The sequence below is a fragment of the Salvelinus alpinus genome, chromosome 33 (assembly GCF_045679555.1).
Source record: "Salvelinus alpinus chromosome 33, SLU_Salpinus.1, whole genome shotgun sequence".
Classification (NCBI taxonomy): Eukaryota; Metazoa; Chordata; class Actinopteri; order Salmoniformes; family Salmonidae; genus Salvelinus; species Salvelinus alpinus.
This window is the reverse complement of record NC_092118.1, coordinates 20,403,276-20,428,929: the sequence shown is the minus strand read 5'-3', so window position 1 is coordinate 20,428,929 and position 25,654 is coordinate 20,403,276. Positions and strand designations below refer to the sequence as shown.

General features: G+C 44.4%; 1 protein-coding gene across 4 annotated transcripts in view; it reads right to left on the bottom strand.

The window, feature by feature from the left end:
* Positions 1 to 25,654, bottom strand: part of LOC139563237 (furin-1-like) — a 98,253-nt gene that overhangs the window by 23,070 nt on the left and 49,529 nt on the right. For all 4 annotated transcript variants that reach the window (XM_071381693.1, XM_071381694.1, XM_071381692.1 and 1 more), the window contains exons 3-7: positions 23,302 to 23,400; positions 17,161 to 17,256; positions 14,343 to 14,471; positions 14,068 to 14,144; positions 1,460 to 1,548 (exon numbers count right to left, since the gene is read on the bottom strand). In XM_071381693.1, the coding sequence (XP_071237794.1) occupies positions 1,460 to 1,548; positions 14,068 to 14,144; positions 14,343 to 14,471; positions 17,161 to 17,256; positions 23,302 to 23,400 (490 nt within the window). The remainder of the gene's footprint in view (positions 1 to 1,459; positions 1,549 to 14,067; positions 14,145 to 14,342; positions 14,472 to 17,160; positions 17,257 to 23,301; positions 23,401 to 25,654) is intronic.

Genomic DNA, 25,654 nt, shown 5'->3' with positions numbered 1-25,654 from the left:
TGGTGTTTTCGCTGTAAAACATTTTTTTTTAAATCGGACATGTTGGCTGGATTCACAAGATGTTTATCTTTCATTTGCTGTATTGGACTTGTTAATGTGTGAAAGTTAAATATTTCAACAACAAAAAATTTGGAATTTCTTGCTGCCTTTTCAGTGGAATGTGGCGGAACCCGGGGGCTAGACAGGTTAAGCACCAGCTTAGTAAATAGCCCATCCAACTACCTCATCCCCATATTATAATTTTTTTTTGCTCCTTTGCACCCCAGTATCTCTACTTGTACACTCATCTTCTGCACATCTATCACTCCAGTGTTTAATTGCTATATTGTAATTATTTCGCCACTATGGCCTATTTATTGCCTTACCGCCGTTATCCTACCTCATTTGTATATAGACTTTTTCTACTGTATTATTGACTCTATGTTTGTTTATTCCATGTGTAACTCTATGTTGTTGTTTGTGTTGCACTGCTTTGATTTATCCTGACCAGGTCGCAGTTGTAAATGAGAACTTGTTCTCAACTAGCCTACCTGGTTAAATAAAAAATAAACAAATATTTATTTCTAGAAGTGGGTATTTCTACTCACTTATTAACAGGCAGCTGCCGGACTGGGCCAAGCCTGCGGGTAGGTCACACACACACACACACACACAGCCTGCTGTTCCTCTGCTTCACTCTCCTTTACGCCTGACAGGGCACCCTTGCTGCAGTCTTGGAAGGACTGTGGTTGGTCAGAAAGTTTCTGTCCTCTGAGTGGGGAAGGTGAGCAGAAGCTGCTGCTCATTAACCATCTCATTAACACGCAGGTTCCAAGGCAGACTGTTTAATCACTGCCCAGGAGTCTACCTTTATAAAGGAAGCAGTCGTGCTGAAGAGGCTGAATGCAGGAGGCATACACTGTTAAAACTTCTGCAGACTTCATTTTTCAACTAACCGAATAAGACTTGTATGTATGTTCATGGTTTAAATGAGACAGTACTACTCCAGACAGTAGAGAAGTGGCGGCAGGCAGCTATTGGATGTGACCAATAAGGACTAAAACTATGAGTTGGATTTAGCCAGGCTGTGACAGCTGGAAACATGCAGCGGCATGGACAGATAAAACATGCAGAGGGGTAATGAGATGAGAGCATGAACTGACTGGATAAAAGAGATGGCTCTAATTAAAGGGATTACACACGCTTACACTGAGGCATGGGCTCAGAGGAGCCACGCTGCACACAGATTATCACACACACCTAATGTTCATAGAGCCTCACTGTCATCTCGGGCGAGAAGTGGAGGAGGAAGAGTTATCCTTGAGCAACTCCTGCTCAAACTGAGCTCAGGATAGTACGGAGGCAGCACACATGCGTATTTCAGCTGTCTTAGCAGTCAGAAAACGTGAAGAATTGAAAGATAAAATGGAGGAGAAACAGAGAGATGACATCAATCGCCCTCTGTTCTATGGTACTGTACCTCCAATCTTGGCGTTGTAAGCCACCCCGACTCCACAGATCCCATTGTTGGCCATCGCTGCCACCTCACCTGCACAACGAGTCCCATGCCTGGAGGGAGAAAGAGGCGGAGAGAGGGAGGGAGGGAAAGAGAGAGAGAAAGACAAAGAACGACAGAGAGAAAACGAGCAAGAGTGAGAGTGAATGAACGAGAGAGAGCGAATGAACGAGAGAGAGAACAGGGGGGGAAGGAGAGAATATAAGTCCTCATCTTGATGTGATTTACCCATATAAACACAGTGTACATTAGCTACAAACTACATAATTGTCTCCAGGCAGTGTGCATTATCTATGAATGGAGCTCTTGGAGAGAGTAAATTAACAGATTCAGGAGGTTGTGTAGGAATGCACTCCCTGTGATACTGTGGTCTAAGATGGCCATCGACAAAAAACAAACTCATATAGACAAGTCCTTGGCTCTGGCTGCCTCTCAGCTGTTCCGACTCAGCTGTAGCCCAGAGAAAAACAGTCAGTCAGTGAGCGAGGGTCATGAAACACTAGACTGTTCCCTTCCAGCAGGCCTGACCTTGAGTCTGGGGCCGCAGGGCCTGCCGGCAGCAAGGAAAGGCAAAATGAACTGACATGCTACCATCTTACGGTGGGGGAAACAAATTAGATTTGCCATTTCCACAAAAGGACTTTTCATTGGGTCTGTGCCTCTCCGGTTTGATCTCTCAGCACTGTAGGGGATCGGTGGAGAATGTGGACCACCACATTCCAGTCAGGTTCATTCCTCCGCTCACTCTGCTCCACCGGATGGACACGGATACTAAACGTCCTCCAAACCATCAGCTCCCCAGGACAATCAGTGGGAGCGGATAATGCCAGGGGTAGGATACACCAGAGCAGCAGAGAGCAGCTCCACTGCCAAGGAAAGCAGCCCAGCCAGCAGGCTCTCATTCAGGGTGAGTAAATAAACCAGTACTATGGTGTTCTATCATAGCCCACGGGAAATACCCCAGTGGGCTGAGAGAGACTGACACCCTCCATTGATAACTTGCATGTGGTCTCAGCATGTGGCTCTATGGAACACAGACTGAGCCACCAGAGCTCTATGAAAGCAGCAGCATATGAAAGCTGTTAGCCATGGCCCTCGATGAGCAATTAAAGAATATGAAAGGGACTTAATGCCTCCAGTACCTGTCTTATAGTGGGACGTCTTGTAACTGCCATTTAATTCTGGGGGGTCAGCTGTACTCAAACAACCTCCGCAACACTTTAACCTCATTTATCCAGGCCTGACTGATGGGCGTTAGGCTAGGCTAATGTATTCCCTTCATTAAACCCACAGGGCGAAGACCAGGCCCTGTTAAACAAGAGGATCAGAGAGCGCTGCACTGTGGCAGTGGATCAACCAATCCTTCGGAGATCTCTTTAGACGCTGCTATGAGCTGCGAGTCAAAGATTAATGTCAGAGTTACCCGAGTGCTCAATGTCCCACTAACAAGTGTCATGGAACCTGGCTTAACTGCAGGACCAGAGGCCCTTTTAACAACATGCTTGAATGGTGAAGGGTAGAAGGTGTAGAAGTAATTCAAAGAAAATTCAAAACACATCTAAAGAACGACTCTCTCTCACACACACGACAAAGGTAAGTGAAAACACACACACACACATGTAGTCTGGCAGCTAGTACACCGCTATCAGTGTGAACTGACAATGGAAGATTGGCAATGAACTTCTTGTCACTACAGGGGGTGCTGTTTCAACTTCGACATTTTGCGTCTCCAAATTAAACTGCCTCGTACTCAATTCTTGCTCGTACAATATGCATATTATTATTACTATTGGATAGAAAACAATCTCTAGTTTCTAAAACCGTTTGAATTATGTCTGTGGGTGAACCAGAACTCTTTCTACAGCGAAAATCATGACAGGACATGCGAAGGTCTGAAAACTAGGCTCTGATCTCGGATCAGTTTAAAGCTCTGTGTGTGCCCTATGGATCGAAATGAACTGCACCCGCCTTCCCCTGGATGTCAGTAACCAATGAGAAGTGGAATGGTGTTTCTACGTATTTCTCAGAGCTTATAAAAGGGCAAGGAACGAGGTGCGCTCTCTTTTCGACTTCCGCCATTACGCAAAGCAAGATCTCAGGATAGCATTTTGAAATGCTCAGTTATCGGCCTTAGATATGTCCGTCTGTAATTTAATTCGGTATAGGTGTTAGAAACATCATAACGAAGTTATTTGAAACCGATTTATATCAGTTTATGCGAGTATATTGCTATTTTCGGAATTTTCGTAGTATTGCGTTTGAGGATTTGGACATGTGTGTGCCACGTAGCTACTGTTAGCTGCTAGTTCCGAAGTTGAAGTGGACGTTTTACAACAAAGCAACAATTCTTTTGGACAAAAGGACACCTTGCCCAAGATTCTGATGGAAGCTCGTCCAAAAGTAAGAGCTATTTATGATTTTATTCCGTATTTATGTGGAAAAATGTAAACGCATTTTTCGGCCATTATTGCGGCACTAGTCTGGCTGTAACGCACACTGTATGTCTAGTAACGTTAATTTAAAAAATCTAAATCAGCGGTTGCATTAATAACCAATGCATCTTTCATTAGCTGTCCAACCTGTATTTTTTTAGTCAATCTAATCAATAAATAATCGTAAACTTAGGTGCCCTTCCAAGATGGCACCGGCCAGAATGCATGCCATGTTTTGACTGATTACATAGCATAACCACGATTTGTGATGCTAAATATGCAAATTTTCGAACAAACTCTATATGCATTGTGTAATATGATGTTACAGGACTGTCATCTGAAGAATTCTGAGAAGGTTAGTGAAAAAATTAATATATTTTGGTGGTGATAACGTTATCGCGCTTTTTGCCTTGAATCAATGCTGGGGTGATGTTAGCTCATGTGGTATGCTAATATATTGTGTTTTCGCTGTAAAACACTTAGAAAATCTGAAATATCGTCTGGATTCACAAGATGTTGGGCTTTCATTTGCTGTACGCTGTGTATTTTTCAGAAATGTTTTAAGATGAGTAATTAGGTAATACACGTTGCTCTCTGTAGTTATTCTAGTCGCTTTGGGTGAGTTTTGTGATAGTGGCTGCAATGGTAAACTGTGATTTATACCTGAAAAATGCACATTTTTCTAAAAAAACATATGCTATACCATAAATATGTTATCAGACTGTCATCTTATGAAGTTGTTTCTTGGTTAGTGGCTATATATATCTTTATTTAGTCGAAATTGTGATAGCTGCCCATGCAGGAAAAAAATGGTGGAGAAAAAAAAGTTGTCTTTTGCTAACGTGGTTAGCTAATAGATTTACATATTGTGTCTTCCCTGTAAAACATTTAAAAAATCGGAAATGATGGCTGGATTCACAAGATCTGTATCTTTCATTTGGTGTCTTGGACTTGTGATTTCATGAACATTTGATTATATGATATCCCTGTGGCTTTAGGCTAGGCTATGCTAGTCAGCTTTTTTGATGGGGGGGATCCCGGATCCGGGGTTGTGACTCGTTAGAGGTTAATCTCCACTTTCATACCAGGGCAGGTATGTTAATCTGTCCAGGCAGTGTTTGTAAGTGATCCATCCCTTTGTAGCGGTAGGAAAGCAGGCCAGCGATGCAGCAGATAAGGCACAGCTCAGATGTCTGAAAGGATGTAGGGCAAGCCCAAGCTTATAACACCAGTCTGTCTTGAGCCCAGTCACATCTGCCTCTGACAAATACATATCCACCTAGATCGATCTGACACGTTCTTCTGGCATGTGATGTTGCTAGGGTAAAATTAAAGGACGCTGAAAATATCCCAATCTGAACATCTTCCAGAAACCAAGACGTGCGATCCTTTTGATGCAAAATGTTCTTTCCACGAGACAAGGGCATTTTGATCCATTTGCACAACTAAAGGCGTATGAACATATCTAAAAAGGTTGAAAATGATCCAGGAGAGACCATTTGGTGTCTCTCATGTTGCAAGACATCTTAGGGTCAGGAATCACACAATGGTGGCAAGTCGACTGGCCAGCAACGCAGCAGAGCAGCAGTCCATCTCAGAGCCACACAATGTGCTTATTTGGCCTCCTCATTCAGAGAATGTGGAGGACATAACTGGTTGGGTCAGCAGCCCAGTCAATCACATCCAGCGAGTGAGTGGGCCTTTACAGACTGTGGGTTGCTGCTCCAATGGAGGGAACAAAGCAAACATGCCACGGTCATCCAGTCTGGTCTAGGATGAAAGTGGGCTTTTGGAGGTGCTGAAGAAATGGTTTGTGAAGTCTTCTTTAATGAGGAATGTACACTGACAGACTGACCAGGTGAATTCAGCTGAAAGCTATGATGCCTTATTAATGAATTGTGTTAAATCCACTTCAACCAGTGTAGATGAAGTGGAGACAGGTTAATTCAGGCTAAGGTCTATTTTTCTCAATTTCCGCCTGACTGACGTGCCTAAAGAAAACTGCCTGTTGCTCAGGCCCTGAAGCCAGGATATGCATATAATTGGTACCATTGGAAAGAAAACTCTGAAGTTTGTAGAAATGTTAAAATAATGTAGGAAGACTAACACAATAGATATGGTAGGAGAGAATACAAAGAAAAACCAACCAGAATAAAATTTTTGAGAGCGCATGCTCTTCCAATCGAACGTATAGGGATAAAAGTAATCTAGCTCCCAGTATGCAATTCCTATGGTTTCCACTGGATGTCAGTAGTCTTTGTTCAAGGTTTCAGGCTTGTTTCTTCCCAAACGGGGAAGAATGAGTTTTAGTACTGGGATACAGACTTGGAAATCAGTCTATGTGCGCGACGAAGAGGACGCGCACCTGCTAATATTGTTTTCCTATTGAACATACTTCTTTCCTTATGAAATATGAGAAACGTATTTTGACTCGTTTTAACAAAGTTTAGCAGTAGCTTTTTGGATTCCTTTCTCTGCATGTTGAACGAGTGGATTACTCAAATCGATGGCGCCAACTAAACAGACTTTTTGGGATATAAAGAAGGATTCGATCTAACAAAACGAAACTACATGTTGTAGCTGGGACCCGTTGGATGACAAATCAGAGGAAGATTTTTTTTTAAGTAGGTGAATATTTAATCGCTGTTTGTGAATTTATGAAACCTGTGCTGGTGGAAAAATATTTTGATGTGGGGTGCAGTCCTCAAACAATCGCATGGCATGCTTTCGCTGTAAAGCCTATTGTAAATCGGACAGTGCAGTTAGATTAACAAGAATTTAAGCTTTTAACCGATATAAAGACACTTATGTTCCTAAATGTTTAAAATGTATTAGAATCGCGCGCCCTCCTGTTTCACCGAAAGTTGTTCCGCTAGCGGGACGCCTATCCCTGAGAGTTAAAGAAAGATGTTTAAGCCATGAGACAATTGAGACATGGATTGTGTATGTGTGCCATTCAGAAGGTGAATGGGGAAGACAAAATATTTAAGTGCCTTGGAATGGGTTATGGCAGTAGGTGCCAGGCATACCGGTTTGTGTCAAGAACTGCAAAACTGCTGGGTTTTTCACACAACAGTTTCCTGTGAGTATCAAGAATGGTCCACCACCCAAAGGACATCCAGCCAACTTGACACAATTGTGGGAAGCAGTGTCAACATGGGCCAGCATTGCTGTGGAAAGCTTTCGATACCTTGTAGAGTCCATGCTCCGATGTAATTGCCCCCTTACACTATAACTGGTTGTGCCACCGCTGCAACCAAATGCTTCCTGTAGTTGTTGATCAGTCTCTCACATCGCTGTAGAGGAATTTAGGCACACTCTTGCATGCAGAACTACTTTAACTCAGCGACATCTATGCGTTTTCAAGCATGATCTGCTTGTTTCAAGTCCTGTCATATTGGGATTAGGTCTGCACTTTGACTAGGCCAATACAAAACTTCAAATTTGATTATGTATTTTGGATGATTGTCTTGACTTAATATTATGTTCCAGGCTTCCAGCCAAATAACCACTGGGGGTTCAACCAGCTGGACAGAGTCAAGGTCACTTCCAATTAATTTCCTGATGCAATGGAAGCACACAAACAAACAGCACATTCCCAAGATTTTCTATGACAATGATCGGTTTAAATTTGACATTTTAGTCATTTAGCAGACGCTGACAGATGTTTCACCTAGCCAGCTCGGGATTCAAACCAGTGACCTTTCGGTTACTAGCCCAATGCTCATAACCACTAGCCTACCTGCCGCCAAATTGAATTTCAATTGATTCGATTTCCTGCATTGCCTCAGCCTGGCATTGACATGGGATTGAACCCAACCTTGTGGTGTGGTTACAGAGGTTGTTGCTGAGCAGAGCTCTGGTGTAGGCTATATGAGGGGGCTCAGATGAATTGGCCTATCAAAACACACTGTGCTCCACTCTGGCAGAACAAAGTGACATCTCTCACTCACACAGGGGAGGAGGGCATCTTTCATCAAGTCACAGTGAGATAAATTAACATCACAGAGCCTTAATATCCCCCTGACACACTGGCAGACTCACTTAACATCAGTCACAGACCAGAGGACAGAAAGTTTAACTCTACTTTATATTACTGCTGTAAAGTGTGCAGTTAAAACGCCTTCCATAAAACAACCATCAATGATATATAATATAGATGAACTAAATGTACTTGCCTGGGATCAGACACTGATTCATGTGAGTGGGTCGGCCTCTATCTTATATTTCATGAAAGAATACACTGACACTCACGTTCAACATAAAGACTCTGAATCGCACCGTGCTGGTATGATAAACTACAGTATGTAGAGAGGAGGTGCATCATCAGTAACAGATTATAGTTATCCCTTCAGTTTTATTCAACGGTTACTGTTCGTAATGAGATCAGCTCTGATCCAATCCCTGGACCATCTGTTACAGGCATGTTGAATAACAATTTTTATAATCTCTGTCTGTCTGTCTGTCACACACACACACACACACACGAGATGGTCTCATATTTGAGGTTAAAAATAGTGGCTACGGTTCCGGATTTTCTGTGGCTAGAGATCTCTGCTTATGTGCTGGATTTTTTTATAAGGTAGCTGCTGCTCAGTGCTCTACTGCCGCTTCCATCTCCTTGATCAGCGATGAACGCCTTTGTCTGGCGTTATCCTACAAACTTCATGTGGTACACAAAGGACATGTTCCAACTACTGCATTCCATGCCTCAGTAGGTTATTAAGCATAAGAGTGATTTCATACTCTGTTTTCAGTAGGGGAGTTAGGCTACATGCAGCTATATGCATTGTACACAAAATAAATGATCAACATGTTCGTACAAACTTGTAGATTGCTTTTTGCCCGAATGCAAAACTCAAGTGGGGAGTTACATGCAGCCATTTAGGCAGCATATCAAACACAAGCAAGACACAGACACGCAGTCGAATTAGCGATTTTAATGTTCCCGTTTCGTCATCATTGCCAACATCGGCTAAGCAGGAGGCAGACAGGCAGTCAAAGTAGTAGTGTTCTTTTTCAGCAACTCTGGCTTGTGGCTACAATATGGCAGCAACTACAAAGATTAGCCTACATCACACAAAATGCTACTTGTTTTTGCTCCAATGCAATGTGTAGGGACTGCGTCCTGCTTGTGGAACTGTAATATCCGTTACAACAGACAGAAGGTTGTAGCCTTCCTAATGGCCTTGAATGTTCATTCAAATCGCTGCAGGGTTTTTATTTCAGCTGTTCAGAACTATGAGGCAGAGGCTATCACCATGGTTCAGAAGAGGATGAGTAAAAGAGAGAAATGTGAAGGGCGGTGGAGTGTCAGCAGCAGCAACATAGAAAACTGTGCACGTAAAATAACACATGCGCAGAACGGGATCCGGATCCTTAGGTTTTCAAGAGTTGCGGGAGCCAAAACTCTATTCACAGCCTTTATAATATCCTCTGAATCTTTGACTAATTGTGTAACAATGCTCTGTAGCCTCTACACAAAAGTGATATTTATCTAGAGGGATAAGAGCAACAAAAAGCCATGTCAATGAGTTGAACACAACAGGCATTATCTGATCACAGACACACGTCTGGAGAGAAGACTCAGACTTACACACAGCTACAGCTGGCTGCCAGCCCAAAGCCAACCATTAGATTAGCATTCATTCAAAGAACAGACAGCCCTACTTGCATCACATCACTGTGTGGAGGAAACACCTTCTACTCTAAGATTCTTAAACACTGACTCAACTAAAAGCAGGCAGGCAGTGTCCAGGCACTCCGATACACCCATAGGGTAATACCTCACCAAAGTCACGTTGAAACATTAGACTAACTCTGAGTAATTGCTTTACTGTAGTCTGGAAGATGGGCACAAATCTTGGATCAGCTCCCCTAATCCTAGGCTAGAATTCAAAACTGACATTGAATTAGACCAAGTGCTAATTTTACTTTTATGTAATGACATTGGGTCAATTGTCTTTGTCCTTGCTTCAATTGACAACTGCAGTAGGTCAAATAATCCATCTCCGTCAGACCGCTAGCTGGCCGTTCCTCCTGGCAGAATTTACCATTAGGTATGGATCTAGGATGAGCTTACCATGCCCAAAACCTCACCCGCAGGGGGAAAACGAAAAAAAGAACTTACGCTCAGTGTGAAGGGGCAACTCCATCCTTCCTTCCTTCCTTCATATGGGATGCAGTTGAGCAGGAAATGAGGCTGGTCCCTGAGGAGCTGGCAAGTCAGCCTGACCAGAACTACTGGAGCAGAGATACGGCCATCTCCATCGCCAGTCTTAACACCACTGACAAAGCCAGTTTAACTGAGCTGGCCAGAAAGTAATACATAAAGGTAAACTGAGGATAGGATACTGTAGACGGTGTTGGAATGATAAACTAGGAGAGGAACGAGACAAACCTCCCAGAAGTTTGGACTAACTTAATCAAAGGGCATATTAAAATAAAACAGGAAAGCTGATTTCCATGGTAAGCTAAAACAACATTATCATTGTGCTGTGAGAATGCTGACTTGGCTTTCTCCTTAGCTGGAACTCATATTTCATAGTTATCAGTTTCGATAGAACATCGCTCCCATACTGGTGTGGAACTGGAGTGCTGAAACCATACGGCTACAGTTTGATGAACTTTTGGGATGACTCAGCCAATTTGGTGCTCACATCCCCATGGCAACCAGCTGCCTCCTGAAAGGTCTTAACATTAGCATAATAAATGTTTATACGATGGGGAAACCACAGGTGGAACTTCCATAAAGACAATATTTCAAACGAAGCCAACTGTTATAAGAAAAGAGATTAACGAGACAAATATTTTTATGTGGGAAAAACTACAGGTGGAACTTTAGAGGTTTCCTACAGAGCAGAAACACAGTGCTAACAGCCATTATGTCCTTTCAGGTCATACATAACGTTAGACCTATTATCGTTGCGTAACATGATGAAACTTCCTAAGGCAGGTACAATTGGAAGCTGTAAAATACCATCCAGTCCACGGAAGTCCTGGTTCAAAATCCAAAATGACACCCTATTACCCATAGTGCACTACTTTTTAATGATGCCAAAAGCGGTGCACTACATAGGGAATAGGGTTCCATTTGAGTAGCCTGTCTTTGTGTGAGAGCTCTTCACTCTCAGATGCCATATTGGGCTATTGATAGCTTGACAAGGCGCTCCTTCCACTCACTGTTTTTCCTAACCTAAATTAATTACTGAGAAGAAAATCATTTGTGCTCTCTGAGACTGGGCCAGTGGCCCCAGCTGATCATTAGCCTGCGGTAAATCTGAACAACTGCTCTGGCCCCGCTCCTACTTAATCAGCTGACTAATGAGTTGACCTACAGGACAAAAGGTCTCTCAGTGTTTATGGAACAGAGGCAGAGGGGGAATACAAAGCAAACATCTTGTGTAACTAATCTGAGACAATGTAAAATGAATCAACCTGGGTTGTTCTGTGGAGTGCTCCTGATAAATAGAGCCTTCCTCCCAACACTGACGACCGGTCACATTAGGAAGAGGGATTTAATGTTCCAAAGAAATGAAGGGCTGTAATGAAGAACAAGCGTTCTCCTCCTCTAACTGATAGCAGCATTTGATAAGTCAGAACGCAAACTTATAACATCAATTGAACTATTTTCCTTGGCCCCTGCAGCCTTGGCACAGACACAAACATGTGTATGTACTAAACATTTCAAGCTGTGTGCACACAACCTGACATGTGACAGTGATACAGCGGAAACTGAAAGCAAAGACTACACAAACACACATGCCTGCTGTTTCAAAGCAAGAGGTCTTTCTGTCTTGTACTAACAGACAGAGTGCTGGCACCCTGGAGAAAAGGTGGTCAGATGATGATCACCAACACTTACTGCTACCAGCAATATCCCCAATGTTCACCCAATATACAGCTACATTACTGTGTGTGTGGGTACAACTACAGTACAGTTAATCAAAGTTTATTGTCCTTGATGGTATCTTGCAGCAAGCCAACTTAATGTAATGCACGATTCAAACTCCCTGGCTCTTTTTAATTAAAATATGAATAACATGATATCAGCCATAGTACAGCAGTTACAGCACCGCGTGATAAAATCAACTTCCTCCAGGACATTTAAAAAAAAAAATCTCAAGTCTACTTCCCACTGCTTTACCAAAATACCTCAAATAACAGAAAAGCCTCCGTGGGCAAAATCAATTACAAGAGAACCTCAGTTCAAATCTTATGGAGATTATCCTGCGCTAGACCTAGCTTTAAAGCCTGCCACTCCCAGCGGAGGATGGGCATTTTGGGAAACATTCAATACATAAAAAGAAAACCCCCTCAATTCCAATTTTAGCTCGCAGCAGAGCCCCCTAGAGAGACTGAGCATCCTGGTCTAAGACAGTATGGCTGCAGAGCCACAGGGCCAGATCACATGTTGACTTGGACAAATACAGGGCTGAATGGCCACATTGCTGCAGAGGAGCGTTCCTCACGCAGGGGAAGAAAGGGATCTTTATGGAGGTGAACAGAGCTGGGCTTTCTGCAGGGAACAGACCCTTACACAGCCTTACAGAGCTCCAGCCTGCCCACAGGGTGTTTACACACACGCCTACACCAACCCCACGCAGTTACACACACCTCAGTCCTGCCACGGGGAAGCGAGGCAAAGCTGGGCGGCCGGAGATAAGGGCTGGGGTGAGCTAGGCAGGGGGGAGAGTACAAGCCAGGAGGATTCTCAGTCCAAAGGCATTTACTGCACTGTGTGTGGGGGATAGGGGAATCAACTGTCTGTTGGCTGTGTGTATGCTGGGGGAATAATAATGTATGGCTCTGTGTGTATGCTGGAGGAATCATAATGTATGGCTCTGTGTGTATGCTGGAGGAATCATAATGTATGGCTCTGTGTGTGTGTGTGTGTGTGTGTACGCGTGTGTGTGGTAAGTGGCAGAGCTCCATTGGCGTTAGCTCTTACTCCGCCGTTTCACTTTCTCGCCTTGACAGCAGGAGGCTCAAGACCTATGGCTATACACACTAGTGTAGGAAGTAATGTATGCACTGTCGTTTTACTTGAGGCCATCTCCATCTCTCCTTACACCAGTCTGGCCTCCATGTGGACAGTGCCTGCTCCAGACCCATGCAGTCTCAGCTGGAGACCTTTGATTTCCACTAGCGTCTAACTATAACCCTCTTTGCCTGTCATCACCAAGCATGGTTAGCCTCAAGATTTAAAAAAAGGGTATTTGGCTAGCAGCCCGAAAACAGCAGATTACGGAAAATCACAAATTTAAGTCAGAAAGGGGAAGCATGCAGGGGAGCAGAACGAGAGGAGCAGGCCTTTCCAGAGGCCGGAGATTTGTTGTATTCGTTAACGCTGATGAAATTAATTCGATCAATTCAGGGCAGCAGGGAAGACATCAGGGGTGGTAGTAAACAAGTCTTAATGCTATCTGCTCAGGCCACTGCAGTAAAGCTGCTTTCTTCACAAATTCACTTAATCCCAGGAGATTTACTCCACTTAACTAGGCCACAGAAATGCCCTGGTAGCAGCTGGGTGATTTAAGACGCTAAAGCACATGCGTTTGCTCTCGATTGGGGGGAGACCCAAAACCCATTGAGATGTTCTCCGACCCTCTAAGAGTCTACTACTTCAATCTGTCTCCCGGCTTATTAAAATAACTCAACTGTCACATTCAACACATTCATTGAGTGCATGTCTCTTTCTCTTTTCACTCAGAGAAACTCTGCTCTAACAGCTGACAGACCTGGACCCAAGCCAGAGTGACGGTCCCCATAACTCACTCCATTACCCCACCAATTCCAGATCCCTTCCTCTGTGTCTCTCCAATAGAACCACACACCCATCTGATTGCATGAGAAATGACAGTATTTTTATGAGGACACCACAATGAATCAGCCTATTCATGTAGAGGCGTGACGTTTCCCGTGTGATGCGTTAAGTATTGCCTAATATAAGAACCATCCTACACGTCTCTTCTCTCAGAACTGAATCATAATGTGGCATGGGCACACGACGTGACGCGTATTTCCATGTTAATCATGCATTGACGTCAATGGTAGATTTGTATAAAGAATCAAGTTAGGCACGGTGAGATCAAATTCTGCTGCCACTGAAACAGTGTCTTTTTAAAATCAGGGTCTTACCGGTTGTCGTTGAGTTGTGTGTATCGTGGCTGAGGGTCTGGATCTCCGTCGTTCACATCATAGCTGGCGTCTGGGTCCTATAGACAGACAGAGACAATCAGAATCACTCATCTATGATAAGAGGGGTAAGAGTAAAAGTCTAGGGGTGAATACCAATAGTCCAAAATGGCCTCCTCTCCTCATCAACATGGATCATGGAAAGGAAGCCACCTTAAACTATTGAGATGCAGCAGCCCCAGCCTTGAAGCTAGGAGTAATATGATGGTGATACTCACATAGTTTGATATAAGGTCTGGGTGGTTCTTCTCTATACCATCGTCCAGGATGGACACCACCACTCCCTTCCCAGTGTAGCCCAGCTCCCATGCACCTTTAGCATTCAGGTCACGATGATTAGCATTGTACTGTGGAGTAGAAAACACCAAGAACAGTCAATGGAGTCTAAAGAGCCATTACAAGACACATATGTTAGATGACGAAAATGATCAAACATATCTCTGCATCATCAAATTAAGCAATATACCACAAACCCCTGAGGTACCTTATTGCTATTATAAACTTGTTACCAACGTAATTAGAGCAGTAAAAATACATGTTTTGATAGACGGTCTGATATACCACGGCTGTTAGCCAATCAGCATTCAGGGCTCAAACCACCCAGTTTATAATTGTTTTTATGAAATGAAAAAATATACCGCGATCGTCTCCAAACAGAAATATATAGATGAGTGTTTGGGTGGTGTGTTCCATGAGAAATGTGTCAGACTGCATTAGACATCAATCATAACAGAAAATGACTAAATCCCCACGGGAGGCAGACGGCATCCTGTGGCACCAGACAGGCTTACAACATCCTGTGGTGCTAGGCAGACAAAGACAGGCAGACAGGCAGACTCATCACTCAGCATGTAGCATCAGTCCCACACCAGACCCAGCATACATCTCACAGAGCCACCCCGAGAGTCTCTGTTAGTGGACAACCATCTAGCAGGGTAATGGTATAGACTTCTACACAGGCCTTTTGGTATTCTCTCCACATCATACTTGACCTTTGGTCAAATACCATGTTTAATGCCTTGCAGTTCAAAGCCATTTCTCTAGAATGCTGCCGCAATTTAATGTAATTTGTCTGAAAAGCGTCCTACTATTTTCCTCTCATCCAAGGCCTTCAGTGTCAGATATCCATGGCCAAAGCTTTGGTCTGTGTGGATTCATCTCACTCAGAAAATCCTGCTCAAATCTGGAAATTACCCTGAAAATTCTCCAGGTTCTTGTAATGGTCTTGGACATTGGTATTTCTGTATTTTTCCTATGCCTAAATTGACCATTCTTACTGCATTAAATATTGGCACATGAACAAACTTTCCTGCCTTCGAAATCTCACACTGTGCCTTGAGATTTTTTTTTTTTTAATCCATGAGGGACAGACCAGTGATATGAGCTGCTGTCATACATAAGAATAAGCAGAGGAAGTAGCAGCAGAGTCTATCCATGTCCTTATCATAGAGACACAGTGTCAACTGACTACACAGATACTATCTGCAACCAAGAATCACCTGGGCGCAGACTAGGCTCTCAGACTAGGCTCTCAGACTAGGCTCTCAGACTAGGCTCTCAGACTAGGCTCTCAGACTAGGCTCTCAGACTAGGCTCTCAGACTAGGCTCTCAGACTAGGCTCTCAGACTAGGCTCTCAGACTAGGCTCTCAGATGCTCATACAGCAGCACCCCATCTAGAAAACTGCTTTGCCTGACTGCACCCTTGTTATATGCACATTATACCTTTGCTACAGCTACATGCTCCCACTAAAACTAAATACCCTTTCTACACTCCTTACACCCTCACAACCATCTCATTGCATACTCTCTACTCCTCGTACCTCACTCCACAGTAGCCTTACTAAACCCACTAACCGCAAGTAGCACCAGCTGTACCTCTCCATCGCAGGGCCCCGGGTTCCCTGCCTCCCTCTGTAGCGTGATAGTAAACTGCTTTAGTCAAATCAGTGTGCCTGGAGAGTTAGCTAGCGAGCTGTGTGCGACAGAGCTGTGAACTCCGGAGGGGAATTAAATGTAGCTAGTCACACTGGTGAAGTCAGCCCCCCCAACAACAGCTCGGGGACATGGGGCGAAATTGGATTTGCTTCAGCTCCAGCGTGAGCGTGTTGGAGAATAAGCGAGGAATGATTGTTTGTTGAGAATTACAATCAACTCTATTATATTGCCTTGAACCTTCTTTGAGACTAATTAAAGGTGGAGCAAAGTGAAGAGAAATCACAACTTGTTTATCTCACCGTTTCTTTCATGGACCACTGGATCAGACTGTGTAACCTTCTCAAAGTCAAAGTGCGTCACTTTGCATTTAAGATGATACATACAGTCAATAACTGAGACTGGTTTAATTTCAGTCCATTATTTGTATTCACTGCCTCGTTCAGGGACTGTGCCATTGTCTGGGGAATACAATAAATAGATGAATTCAATTTAAGACTGGAAACCCAAATGTGTATGCCGTTCTGATAATGGACTCCTAAAAGACCATGGTCATTAAGCAGTCCATTCTGCATCAACCAAGACGCTTAATCGCATCCACTCCTTCAAACAAAGGGTATTAATGTATTAATACAGTCTATTGAATAGAGTAAACTTTATTTTTTTACTCAGCCAACAGGGAACTATCCACTGAGTTATTGAGAACGGGCAGACAGATCAAACAGAGTGCTGGGCACTGCTGTGCCACTGAATGGGCTCTTATGTCATTTCCCTTTTAATAAAGATACAGGCTCTATAGAGCCCTGTGCATCCAGACATAACATTGCACACAGCCGAGCACAGGGAGGAATTACTGATCAACTGAGAAGAGGTTTGAACTGTCTGTCTCACCGTGGCTTCAGTGATGGGCAGTAGTCTGAAGAGGATGTTTCTGAAATTTCAGTCCATACACTGAGGAAGCATTTGTGGCTTATTTATGACAGCAATGAAGCAGAGAGTGGGTATTGATTTCTCTCCCTACGCATTTGAGACACATTCTTCCTATTGAGAGATAATAAAGTGATACAGATTGTTAAACGTCAGCCAGACTAGGTCTACTCACCAGGTACCACTGCTGGGTAAACTTGGGGTCTGAGGGCTCCGTGTAGATGTCCCTCTTCTTCCTACTCTTCACCACCTGCTGTTCTGCCCACGTCACCTGAGGAACACACACACAGACAGATACAGAGAGGCATCAGTCATGGCATTAAACAGAGAGACGTGATTACATTCAGCTTGGGCACTCCATTAAAGCTGGAATCTTTAATTGTGAAACTACCACATTCTTTCGCGAAACTACAACAAAAAAGTTATTGCAAACTGTTATTTTTTTCCTTCATTAGACAGTGTACTAGTGAGAAGCAGCAATGTGTACTGCAATTTTTTGACCACATTGGGCGACACTCCTCACATCCACTTCGTCAACAAAACAAAAACAATAACAAAAGCCGTGGGGCAGACAGTGGCACCGTTTCCTCTACTGCGGATTCCATCTTTAAGTAGACTCGCTCACCATGCTAATATGCGGATGGGAACGCCACTACTACACTAGTAACAGGGATTTCAACCAGAGGAGGGCCATTACTGAAGTAGCCGTGCTAAAACAGCACTCAATATACCAGAGGACCATTAGTACAGGGTATAAGAAATAACGATGAGCAGGAGGGAACATGAGGGTCACCGTTTCCCCTGAATGAAAGAGAAATCTAGTTTCAGCAAGCAGAGCGGGATGACAGCAGAGAGCGATAAAGGGAACAGCAGTTCTAACATACGTTTCAGGGGCTCCTCATTAGAGACCGAGCCTAACGACGGCCTGCGCTGAGACTAATTACAACTGCTAGATGAGGTCAGATAGGGGGCCACACAGACACACAAAATCACATTAAACGCACACACACAAACAAACAAACAACACATCAACATAGAAAGGAGGATACACACACACACTACGACACCCAGTCTTTATCCTCAGTCTCCCTCCTCGCTGTGCTCTGCCTCCCCACACAAAGCCCTGGTAATAACAGTAAGCAGGGATGGATTTTTCTGGATTATGTGTGCGTTGTGTTTTATTTATTATTTTTGCCAGGTATTACTGCGCTGTTGGAGATAGAAACTGTGTAAGCGACCAATAAAATGTGATTTGAGCAATTCTTCTCTGGGAGTTCCAGCCGGCGTGCGGCAGAAAGTGTGGACAGAGGCAGATTGCACACAACGACAACCCTGCGTCACACCCCCTCTACGGGCTGCTGTCTCCACGTACAGTGGAGTGGCTGAAAGGGACACAGGCAGAGGGGGAAGTGGACGAGAAGCTGCAGCAGGGAGACAAGAGACCGCTGCAAGGACAGAGAGGCAGGCATGAAGGTCAACCAGGAACCACAGAAGCCCCCTCTCTGCCAACAGCTCAAACCACAAGAGCGTCAATAACACCAAAGTTACTACCGACACAACACGCACCTTTATGCGCTGCCATCCAACCAATAATTGGTGTACAGATTTTTTATTTAAAAAAAAAAAGAAATTAAATGGGGGGGGGGGGGGGAAATCGGACGTGTTTACATGAATCAGTGTTGAAAGGCCCTTGCTGGTTGGCAGTTGTACAGAATCACACTGGAGCAGATGCTTCAACAGTGGGTGGCCCCTTCACAAGGTCAACACATTACGAAGAATGGGGGACTGGGGGTGGGGTGCTACTGTACGGACAGCAGCAATATGAAAACAGAGATAACATGGGTGATGGTCTGTGTCCTACAGCAGGGGATATCAGATTAAATAGTGGGACATGGATAGGAGAAGAGGTTTAGGGAGGCTGAACCACTCTCCCAGTTCAGTCTATGGGGGCATCACAATACAAGAGGCTTCTCCTCCATGTCTCCTCGTCTCTGCACTGACACTAAGGTAGGTGAAAGCCAAATGACAGGATGCCTACCAGGAATTTGCTGTCCCAGTTTAATGTCAGTGCAGGCAATGGAAAGGAGATGAGGAAGCTACGTTAGACTATTGAGATGTACCATCCGACTTCACTCCATTACCCATGAGTCCACGTGGCTTCCTGTCAGGAAGCAACAGTTTCCATTGATCTCTAATCCAGGCTGCAGTCTTCACCCAGTCATCAGCTTTACACTCACCAGCTCCCCACAGACCAGTCATCAGCTTTACACTCACCAGCTCCCCACAGACCAGTCATCAGCTTTACACTCACCAGCTCCCCACAGACCAGTCATCAGCTTTACACTCACCAGCTCCCCACAGACCAGTCATCAGCTTTACACTCACCAGCTCCCCACAGACCAGTCATCAGCTTTACACTCACCAGCTCCCCACAGACCAGTCATCAGCTTTACACTCACCAGCTCCCCACAGACCAGTCATCAGCTTTACACTCACCAGCTCCCCACAGACCAGTCATCAGCTTTACACTCACCAGCTCCCCACAGACCAGTCATCAGCTTTACACTCACCAGCTCCCCACAGAATAATGACGACTGAGGCGACCAGGGACATCAAAAATAAAGTTCAAAAAGGAAACGGTGATATTGCATGGCCAGAAGCAACATGGTTTCCCCCTGACTGTTAAGTCTCTTACTCTGCGATTTACTGGCGGCCACAGAATGAGGCTAGGTCAGCCATGCGGAGTGTGAGAGGGCCAAAAGAGGGAGGGAGAGGACCCCTGTAATTGTGCCATGCCACAGTCTGGGCTCATTCTCCTGCAAACAAGGCATTAACAAGGCCTGCTACAAGACCCCTTAATCACAGCTCAAGCACACTCAGTCAAGCATGCAGATTAGCTGCCGGTACTGGGCTCACTATGTGGTGTGAGTACTGAGAACACACATAGCACATTAGGGAGAAACTCACTTTCCATGAAAACAACAGTCTCTATGGTAACTCAGGGCAACACTGTTTACAGTCTACATTTGGCCAATGGAGCCTGTCATTGCTTTCATGAACTCTGCCAACCACAATACAACCAGAAAGAACACTGTTGATAGTTTGTTACCTTGATGTTCCAGATGGTAAACCTCCATCCAGTTCAACCAGGGGAGATGAGATTAGAAATGGAGGTTCTGGACTGTTAATGAACAGTCTGCTAAGCTCAGACAGCGTCAGCCTGGGGGAGGGGGTCAGTATCTCTGCGGTTATTGATTAAAACAGGTCAATCATGAAAGATAGCATCCCAGAGTAGCTAAATCCCCTCTCTTAAGATGCACAGGGTTATCAAGTAGCGCCTGACTGCATAGAGGATGCCCATGCATTTCACTACACTCGCATTAACATCTGCTAACCATGTGTATGTGACCATTAACATTTGATTTGAGGATGGGAAGGCTAAAACTCACACGGCCCAACCAATCCTTTCCATAGGACTGCTCTTTTCAAATTAGCCTAACGGATCACCCCCAGAAACAGCATTAATGAGGCTTGTGTTTTTCATATGAGACAGGGAGTGAATAAACATTTTGAATGGATGATTTAAAATCAACACAATAAGAGAAGTTAACTTTGTCTCTGAGTTAAGTTTACCACAGATTACCATCCGATCCTCAGTCAAGAAAGACAGACGTTTCCAATGTTAATTACACTTAAAGGCCTTTGCCAAAGTTTCCCTATCGCAAACAGAGATAATTAAGCAAATGTTTGAAAAGGGGAAAATCGGAGCGAGCCAGAGAGGGAGTCTCCGGGAATTCTTAAACAGACCGAGTGAAGTGGAACAGAACAGAGGGAACAGCTAGCAGTTAACAGATAAGATCTGCATTATAACTGGGCCCGGATACCAGCTATCTGAGACAGCTTTTCTCCTCGCTCCAGACCATTCACATACAGGACCCCGGCTGCTTGGTTAAACGCTGCTGTCCAGCAGATACTGAGCAGACAGGTCTCTGTGCCTTCCTTCCTGCTCTCTTCTCCTCCATATACAAACATGAACACAACCAAACAAAACACAACCTTAGGCTCACACCAAAGCAACGACCACAGCTAGAGTACTATTACCATGGCAGAGCATGGCTGTAGTGTTACATTGCTGTAGTAAAGGTAGCTGTATGGATTGTAAAATGATTAGGTCCAGGGGTTTTCCCTGACCACATGGCCTGACCAGGAATAACTTGAGGTAATACTGATGGCTGGATTGATGGCATTTCTATGGGTATATCGTTTAGGCCTAACACAATTTCACTACAGCAATGGTCTTACAACAGCAACACAATATTAGAGCAATACATCACCATTAGATGTGAATGAGCAGCCGGGCCAAGCCCAGGCATTAGCTCCCAGATCAGCGGGGTCTGTCAGCCAGACTACGTTTTGGCAGAGTCCCTGGCCGTTTAGTCCACAGTAATGTGGGTCTTTGAGCAGGGTTTATTGCTGCTTTTGTTTGAGATCCATCTCCCCCAGTGTGACTGCTGTGGGCCACAGGGCTGACCTGAGCAGAGGAGGGAGGGAGGTGCAAGGAGGTTCCCCTTTCTTTGAGGTGCTCAGGGAGAAAAGGAATTCAACAACAGGAAATGGAGCGGCGGCGAAAGAGGAAATCCCATCAGTTGAGTGGTGAGGGGAGGAGTGGGGTTGGGGCGGGAGCAGTGTTGTTTTGGTGCTGTGCTGCTAAGGGTAAGAGGAGATAGGCCACACAACGCTTTTCCCACCGTGCGCCTGCTCAAGACAAAACAGCAGCGAGACTTGGCCACACAGTTCGCTGGCTGAATGACCTCCCATAACGCTGGGAAACCAAAACATGGGTTCTCTACAGGAACAGGGCTGGATAGGGGAGATGTCCACTGGCAGACTGCAGTAGCACTTAGTCCTTCCCTTAACACACAATGGACTTCCCATGACACTCCATAGTTACAGGGGATTTTCAATTGTGGGTTCCCAGGGGATGTCAGTTAGTACCACAGGTCTTGCTCATTCACACCTAGTCACCCCCATAAGAAAGCATACTCAATCACACACGTCTGTTCTTGGACATGGGAGGGGAAGAGTACCTCTGAATCAGCAGGTCCTGCATACCTTTAAAGCTGTGTTTTGTACAGCATGTGGAACTGCCAGCCGCCCCCATTAGCAGAACCAGCCCACAACAGCACCAACATTAGTTAGTCAGGGGAGGAACTAGTGGTGAGTGTGACTGTGTATGCATATCTGCACGTGCATGTTAGCTTTTCCTGGACATGAGTCTGAGTTTGCGTTACAAGCCCTCTCTCTCTCTCTGATCTTCCCATCTGGACCTGAGCTGCGCTGAGTGACAAACAGCGGAGCGGTTCTGAACGGCTGTTGCAGATGGCAGGACATTCATTGTGCCGCAGTACTAACGCTCGACTTTCACAGCCATGGAAACACAGCCAGAGCCCAAAGAGCTACAGAGGGAAACACGAGACCAGGAGAGAACTACACACAGCCCCAGCGACACTTAATCACAGACCTTTTAAACAGGGCCCCATCACTCAAACATCCACAGTACACACTACATACACACAATAGGAGTGGAAGAGAAATCAGACATGACAGGCATTAGAAATCAAACTGGAAACCTAATCTATTCAGAGGTGGTTTGAGAATGAGATCATTAGACACCACAGTATAGCCAAGCACTGTATACGTGTGTGTATGTGAGTAGCATGTTTAGCATGCTCTCGCCTCCCAGCCCTAACATAAAGCAGGGAAAGGAAACAGACCAGGCAGATGCTGTAGGGTGTCCGAGACATCCATTAAAAGCAGGTGATAAATGAGAGCTCAGGTCTCTGGCACTCTGCCCTGTGGTTGTTAGCTCACCGTGGTCCCCTCTGCATCGACCCTGACCCCCACTGCCTGCCTAATGGCCACTCCACAGGTGGTGATGTAGTACCAACGGCTCCGCCAGTCATGTTATGGAATATAAGTTAACAAATCCAACCTAGCTACAGTACAGTGACTCTCAACCTCTTTCACATACTGCCCTCCATCACCTCTCACCTCTCTCACACTGGCTGTGTTGTTAATGGGAGGTGCATTACAGTATGACTCTAGATTAATGAATCATCTTTCAACAAGCCCAATCCAACCCCCACCCTCTGTTGCGGCTGGTGAAGTCATGTTATTGATATAACCCATCCTCCCCTACACTCACATCCCTCCACCCGCTCTTGCTGTACACTCACTCTCAACCTCCTCATCCGCTTTGATACACTCACCCACCCAACATCTACACACACTCACACCTCCTCCCAAGGCGTCTTACCTGAGGCTCTTTTTGTAGACGGACGTGCGTCCCTCGGTGATCCGACAGAGACCTCTTCTCCACAGAACGGTGCCGGAAGTGATAGATGTCACCAAATACCTGCAGACAGACACAAACAGTCATTAATCCCAGCGTCACTGATGCAGCATCAGTGTATCAGCATCACTACATGTTAGGGAGATAAGGTATTCAATTTGCAAGGGTCCTCTTTACACTACTTCTACGACACAAACTAGGTCCAGGAGAGATACTTGTGTAGTTAAAAATGTAATCTCTTTAAGAGATGTCTCTCACACTACTTCCGGGACAAGTTATCCATTACCCGGTAATAGCTGGCTTTCGTCCTATCAAAAAATAGAAAAGCCAATAAATAAAATTGGCGCAGGTAGAAGAAAAAATCCATGTAAAATAATGCTTTTCAGCCTATTCATTGACGGAAATACCAGTCCATGTAAATACATTAGACTGGTCATGCTTAAATTGGTCTATAGGTTACTTTGCATAATTGAGTGGAATTAAATTGGTGCGTGTACATTTTATCCGTTATGTATCTTATTTATCACACCCGTATAGCATACAGATACAGAGCCTTTGAGTGAAAAATCTGTCATACAGCGCAAGCACTGCTGCTGAAGTCTTGTGCTTTCAAGACAACTGGGAAGGAGGTCAAATCAGGATTTCAGGGATCTTCGAATTCCGAGATGGATGACCGTTGAGTTATATTACAAGTGCACTTCCAAGAAGGCTCAAGTTCATTGGCCAGAGAAAAAATTACATCAAATCACATTATATGTACAGTAGCTTTGATTGGACTGATCATGTCAACATCTTACTTTCAAAGTCTTAGCTAGCAATCATCATGAATCAAACCGACAAGCTACTGGGAAATCATTTTTAATTAGGGATGCACGATATATCGGTGAACATATCGGAATTGGACGATATTAGCTAAAAATGCCTACATTGGTATAGGCCCTGTCTAGTTTAACGCCAGTGTGCAAAACCGATGTCAAAGCTGACGTGCATATCTATATAATGTAATTTTGCGCTACACGTGCAACACAGCATTCCTAACCAAGCCCACAATGTCTGCTGTGTGGATCGAGCGGTCAACAAGTTGAACAGTCATTTGAAAGAGTTTTTAAAAATTCAGCGAGACAACTCAAAAGGCAAAAACCAGAAACGCCAAGATAATGGAATTTATTGCCCTTGACAATCAACCGTTCTCTGTCGTGGGTGATGTTGGCTTTCATGACTGGTTGGCTTTCGCGACTGGTCGAGCACCGGTACACACTACCAAGTGCGCTATTTTTCAGATATTGCCCTACCGGTTACACAATAATAGCGTCATTGCTATTAGCTTCACGACATACTATGGAATGCCGTTTGGGTCTTTGCGTGTCAAAAAGGATACATTTCAAATAACACTATGACGCATTAAATAAACTTTTCATTTGACACGTCAAATAACACAGTTCTATTAAAGAACGCTATCAGTAGCACTGGCAAAGCTGTACAAAAAAAAAGTCTGCAACCAAGCAAACAACGGCCACAAACAATGTGTTTACAATAGTGGGTTGGTAATAAAGCATTATTTGTTCGACCGCAACTTCTGGGGTAGCTAGCTAGCTTGCTTGGTACCTAGCTAGCACCAATACAACCTGCCTGAAAACAATGATCAGTAGAAACTGCAGTCATTTTCATTATTCTTAGCAATGATTTAGGAATCCGTGTGAGTAAGTATTAGCTAGGTAGGGAATTGTTGTTCGCCTATTGAAATTGAACTTCAGTTCATGAAAATAAATAGCTAGCCAGCTACTTAACCCTGTTGCCCAAAGCTAACGTTATAAGCGGCCAGGTAGCTATGGTTTTCATTGGGAATCCAGATTTGTAATTGACCTTCTTGCAGTTCCTATCGCTTCCACTGGATGTCAACAGTCTTTAGAAATTGGTTGAGTTTTTTTCCTTTGTGTAATGAAGAAGAACGGCCATCTTGAACGAGGGTCACTTGAAGTGTACTGTTTGTTAGAGGCGCTTGACCAGAAAGCTAGCTACAGGTTGTTTTAATCCTGTATTGAACACAGATCATCCCGTCTTCAATTTGATCGATTATTTACGTTAAAAAATACCGAAAGTTGTATTACAAAAGTAGTTTGAAATGTTTTGGCAAAGTTTACCGGTAACTTTTGAGATATTTTGTAGTCACGTTGCACAAGTTGGAACCGGTGTTTTTCTGGATCAAACGCGCCAAATAAATGCACATTTTGGATATATATAGAAGGAATTAATCGAACAAAAGGACCATTTGTGATGTTTATGGGACATATTGGAGTGGCAACAACAGAAGCTCGTC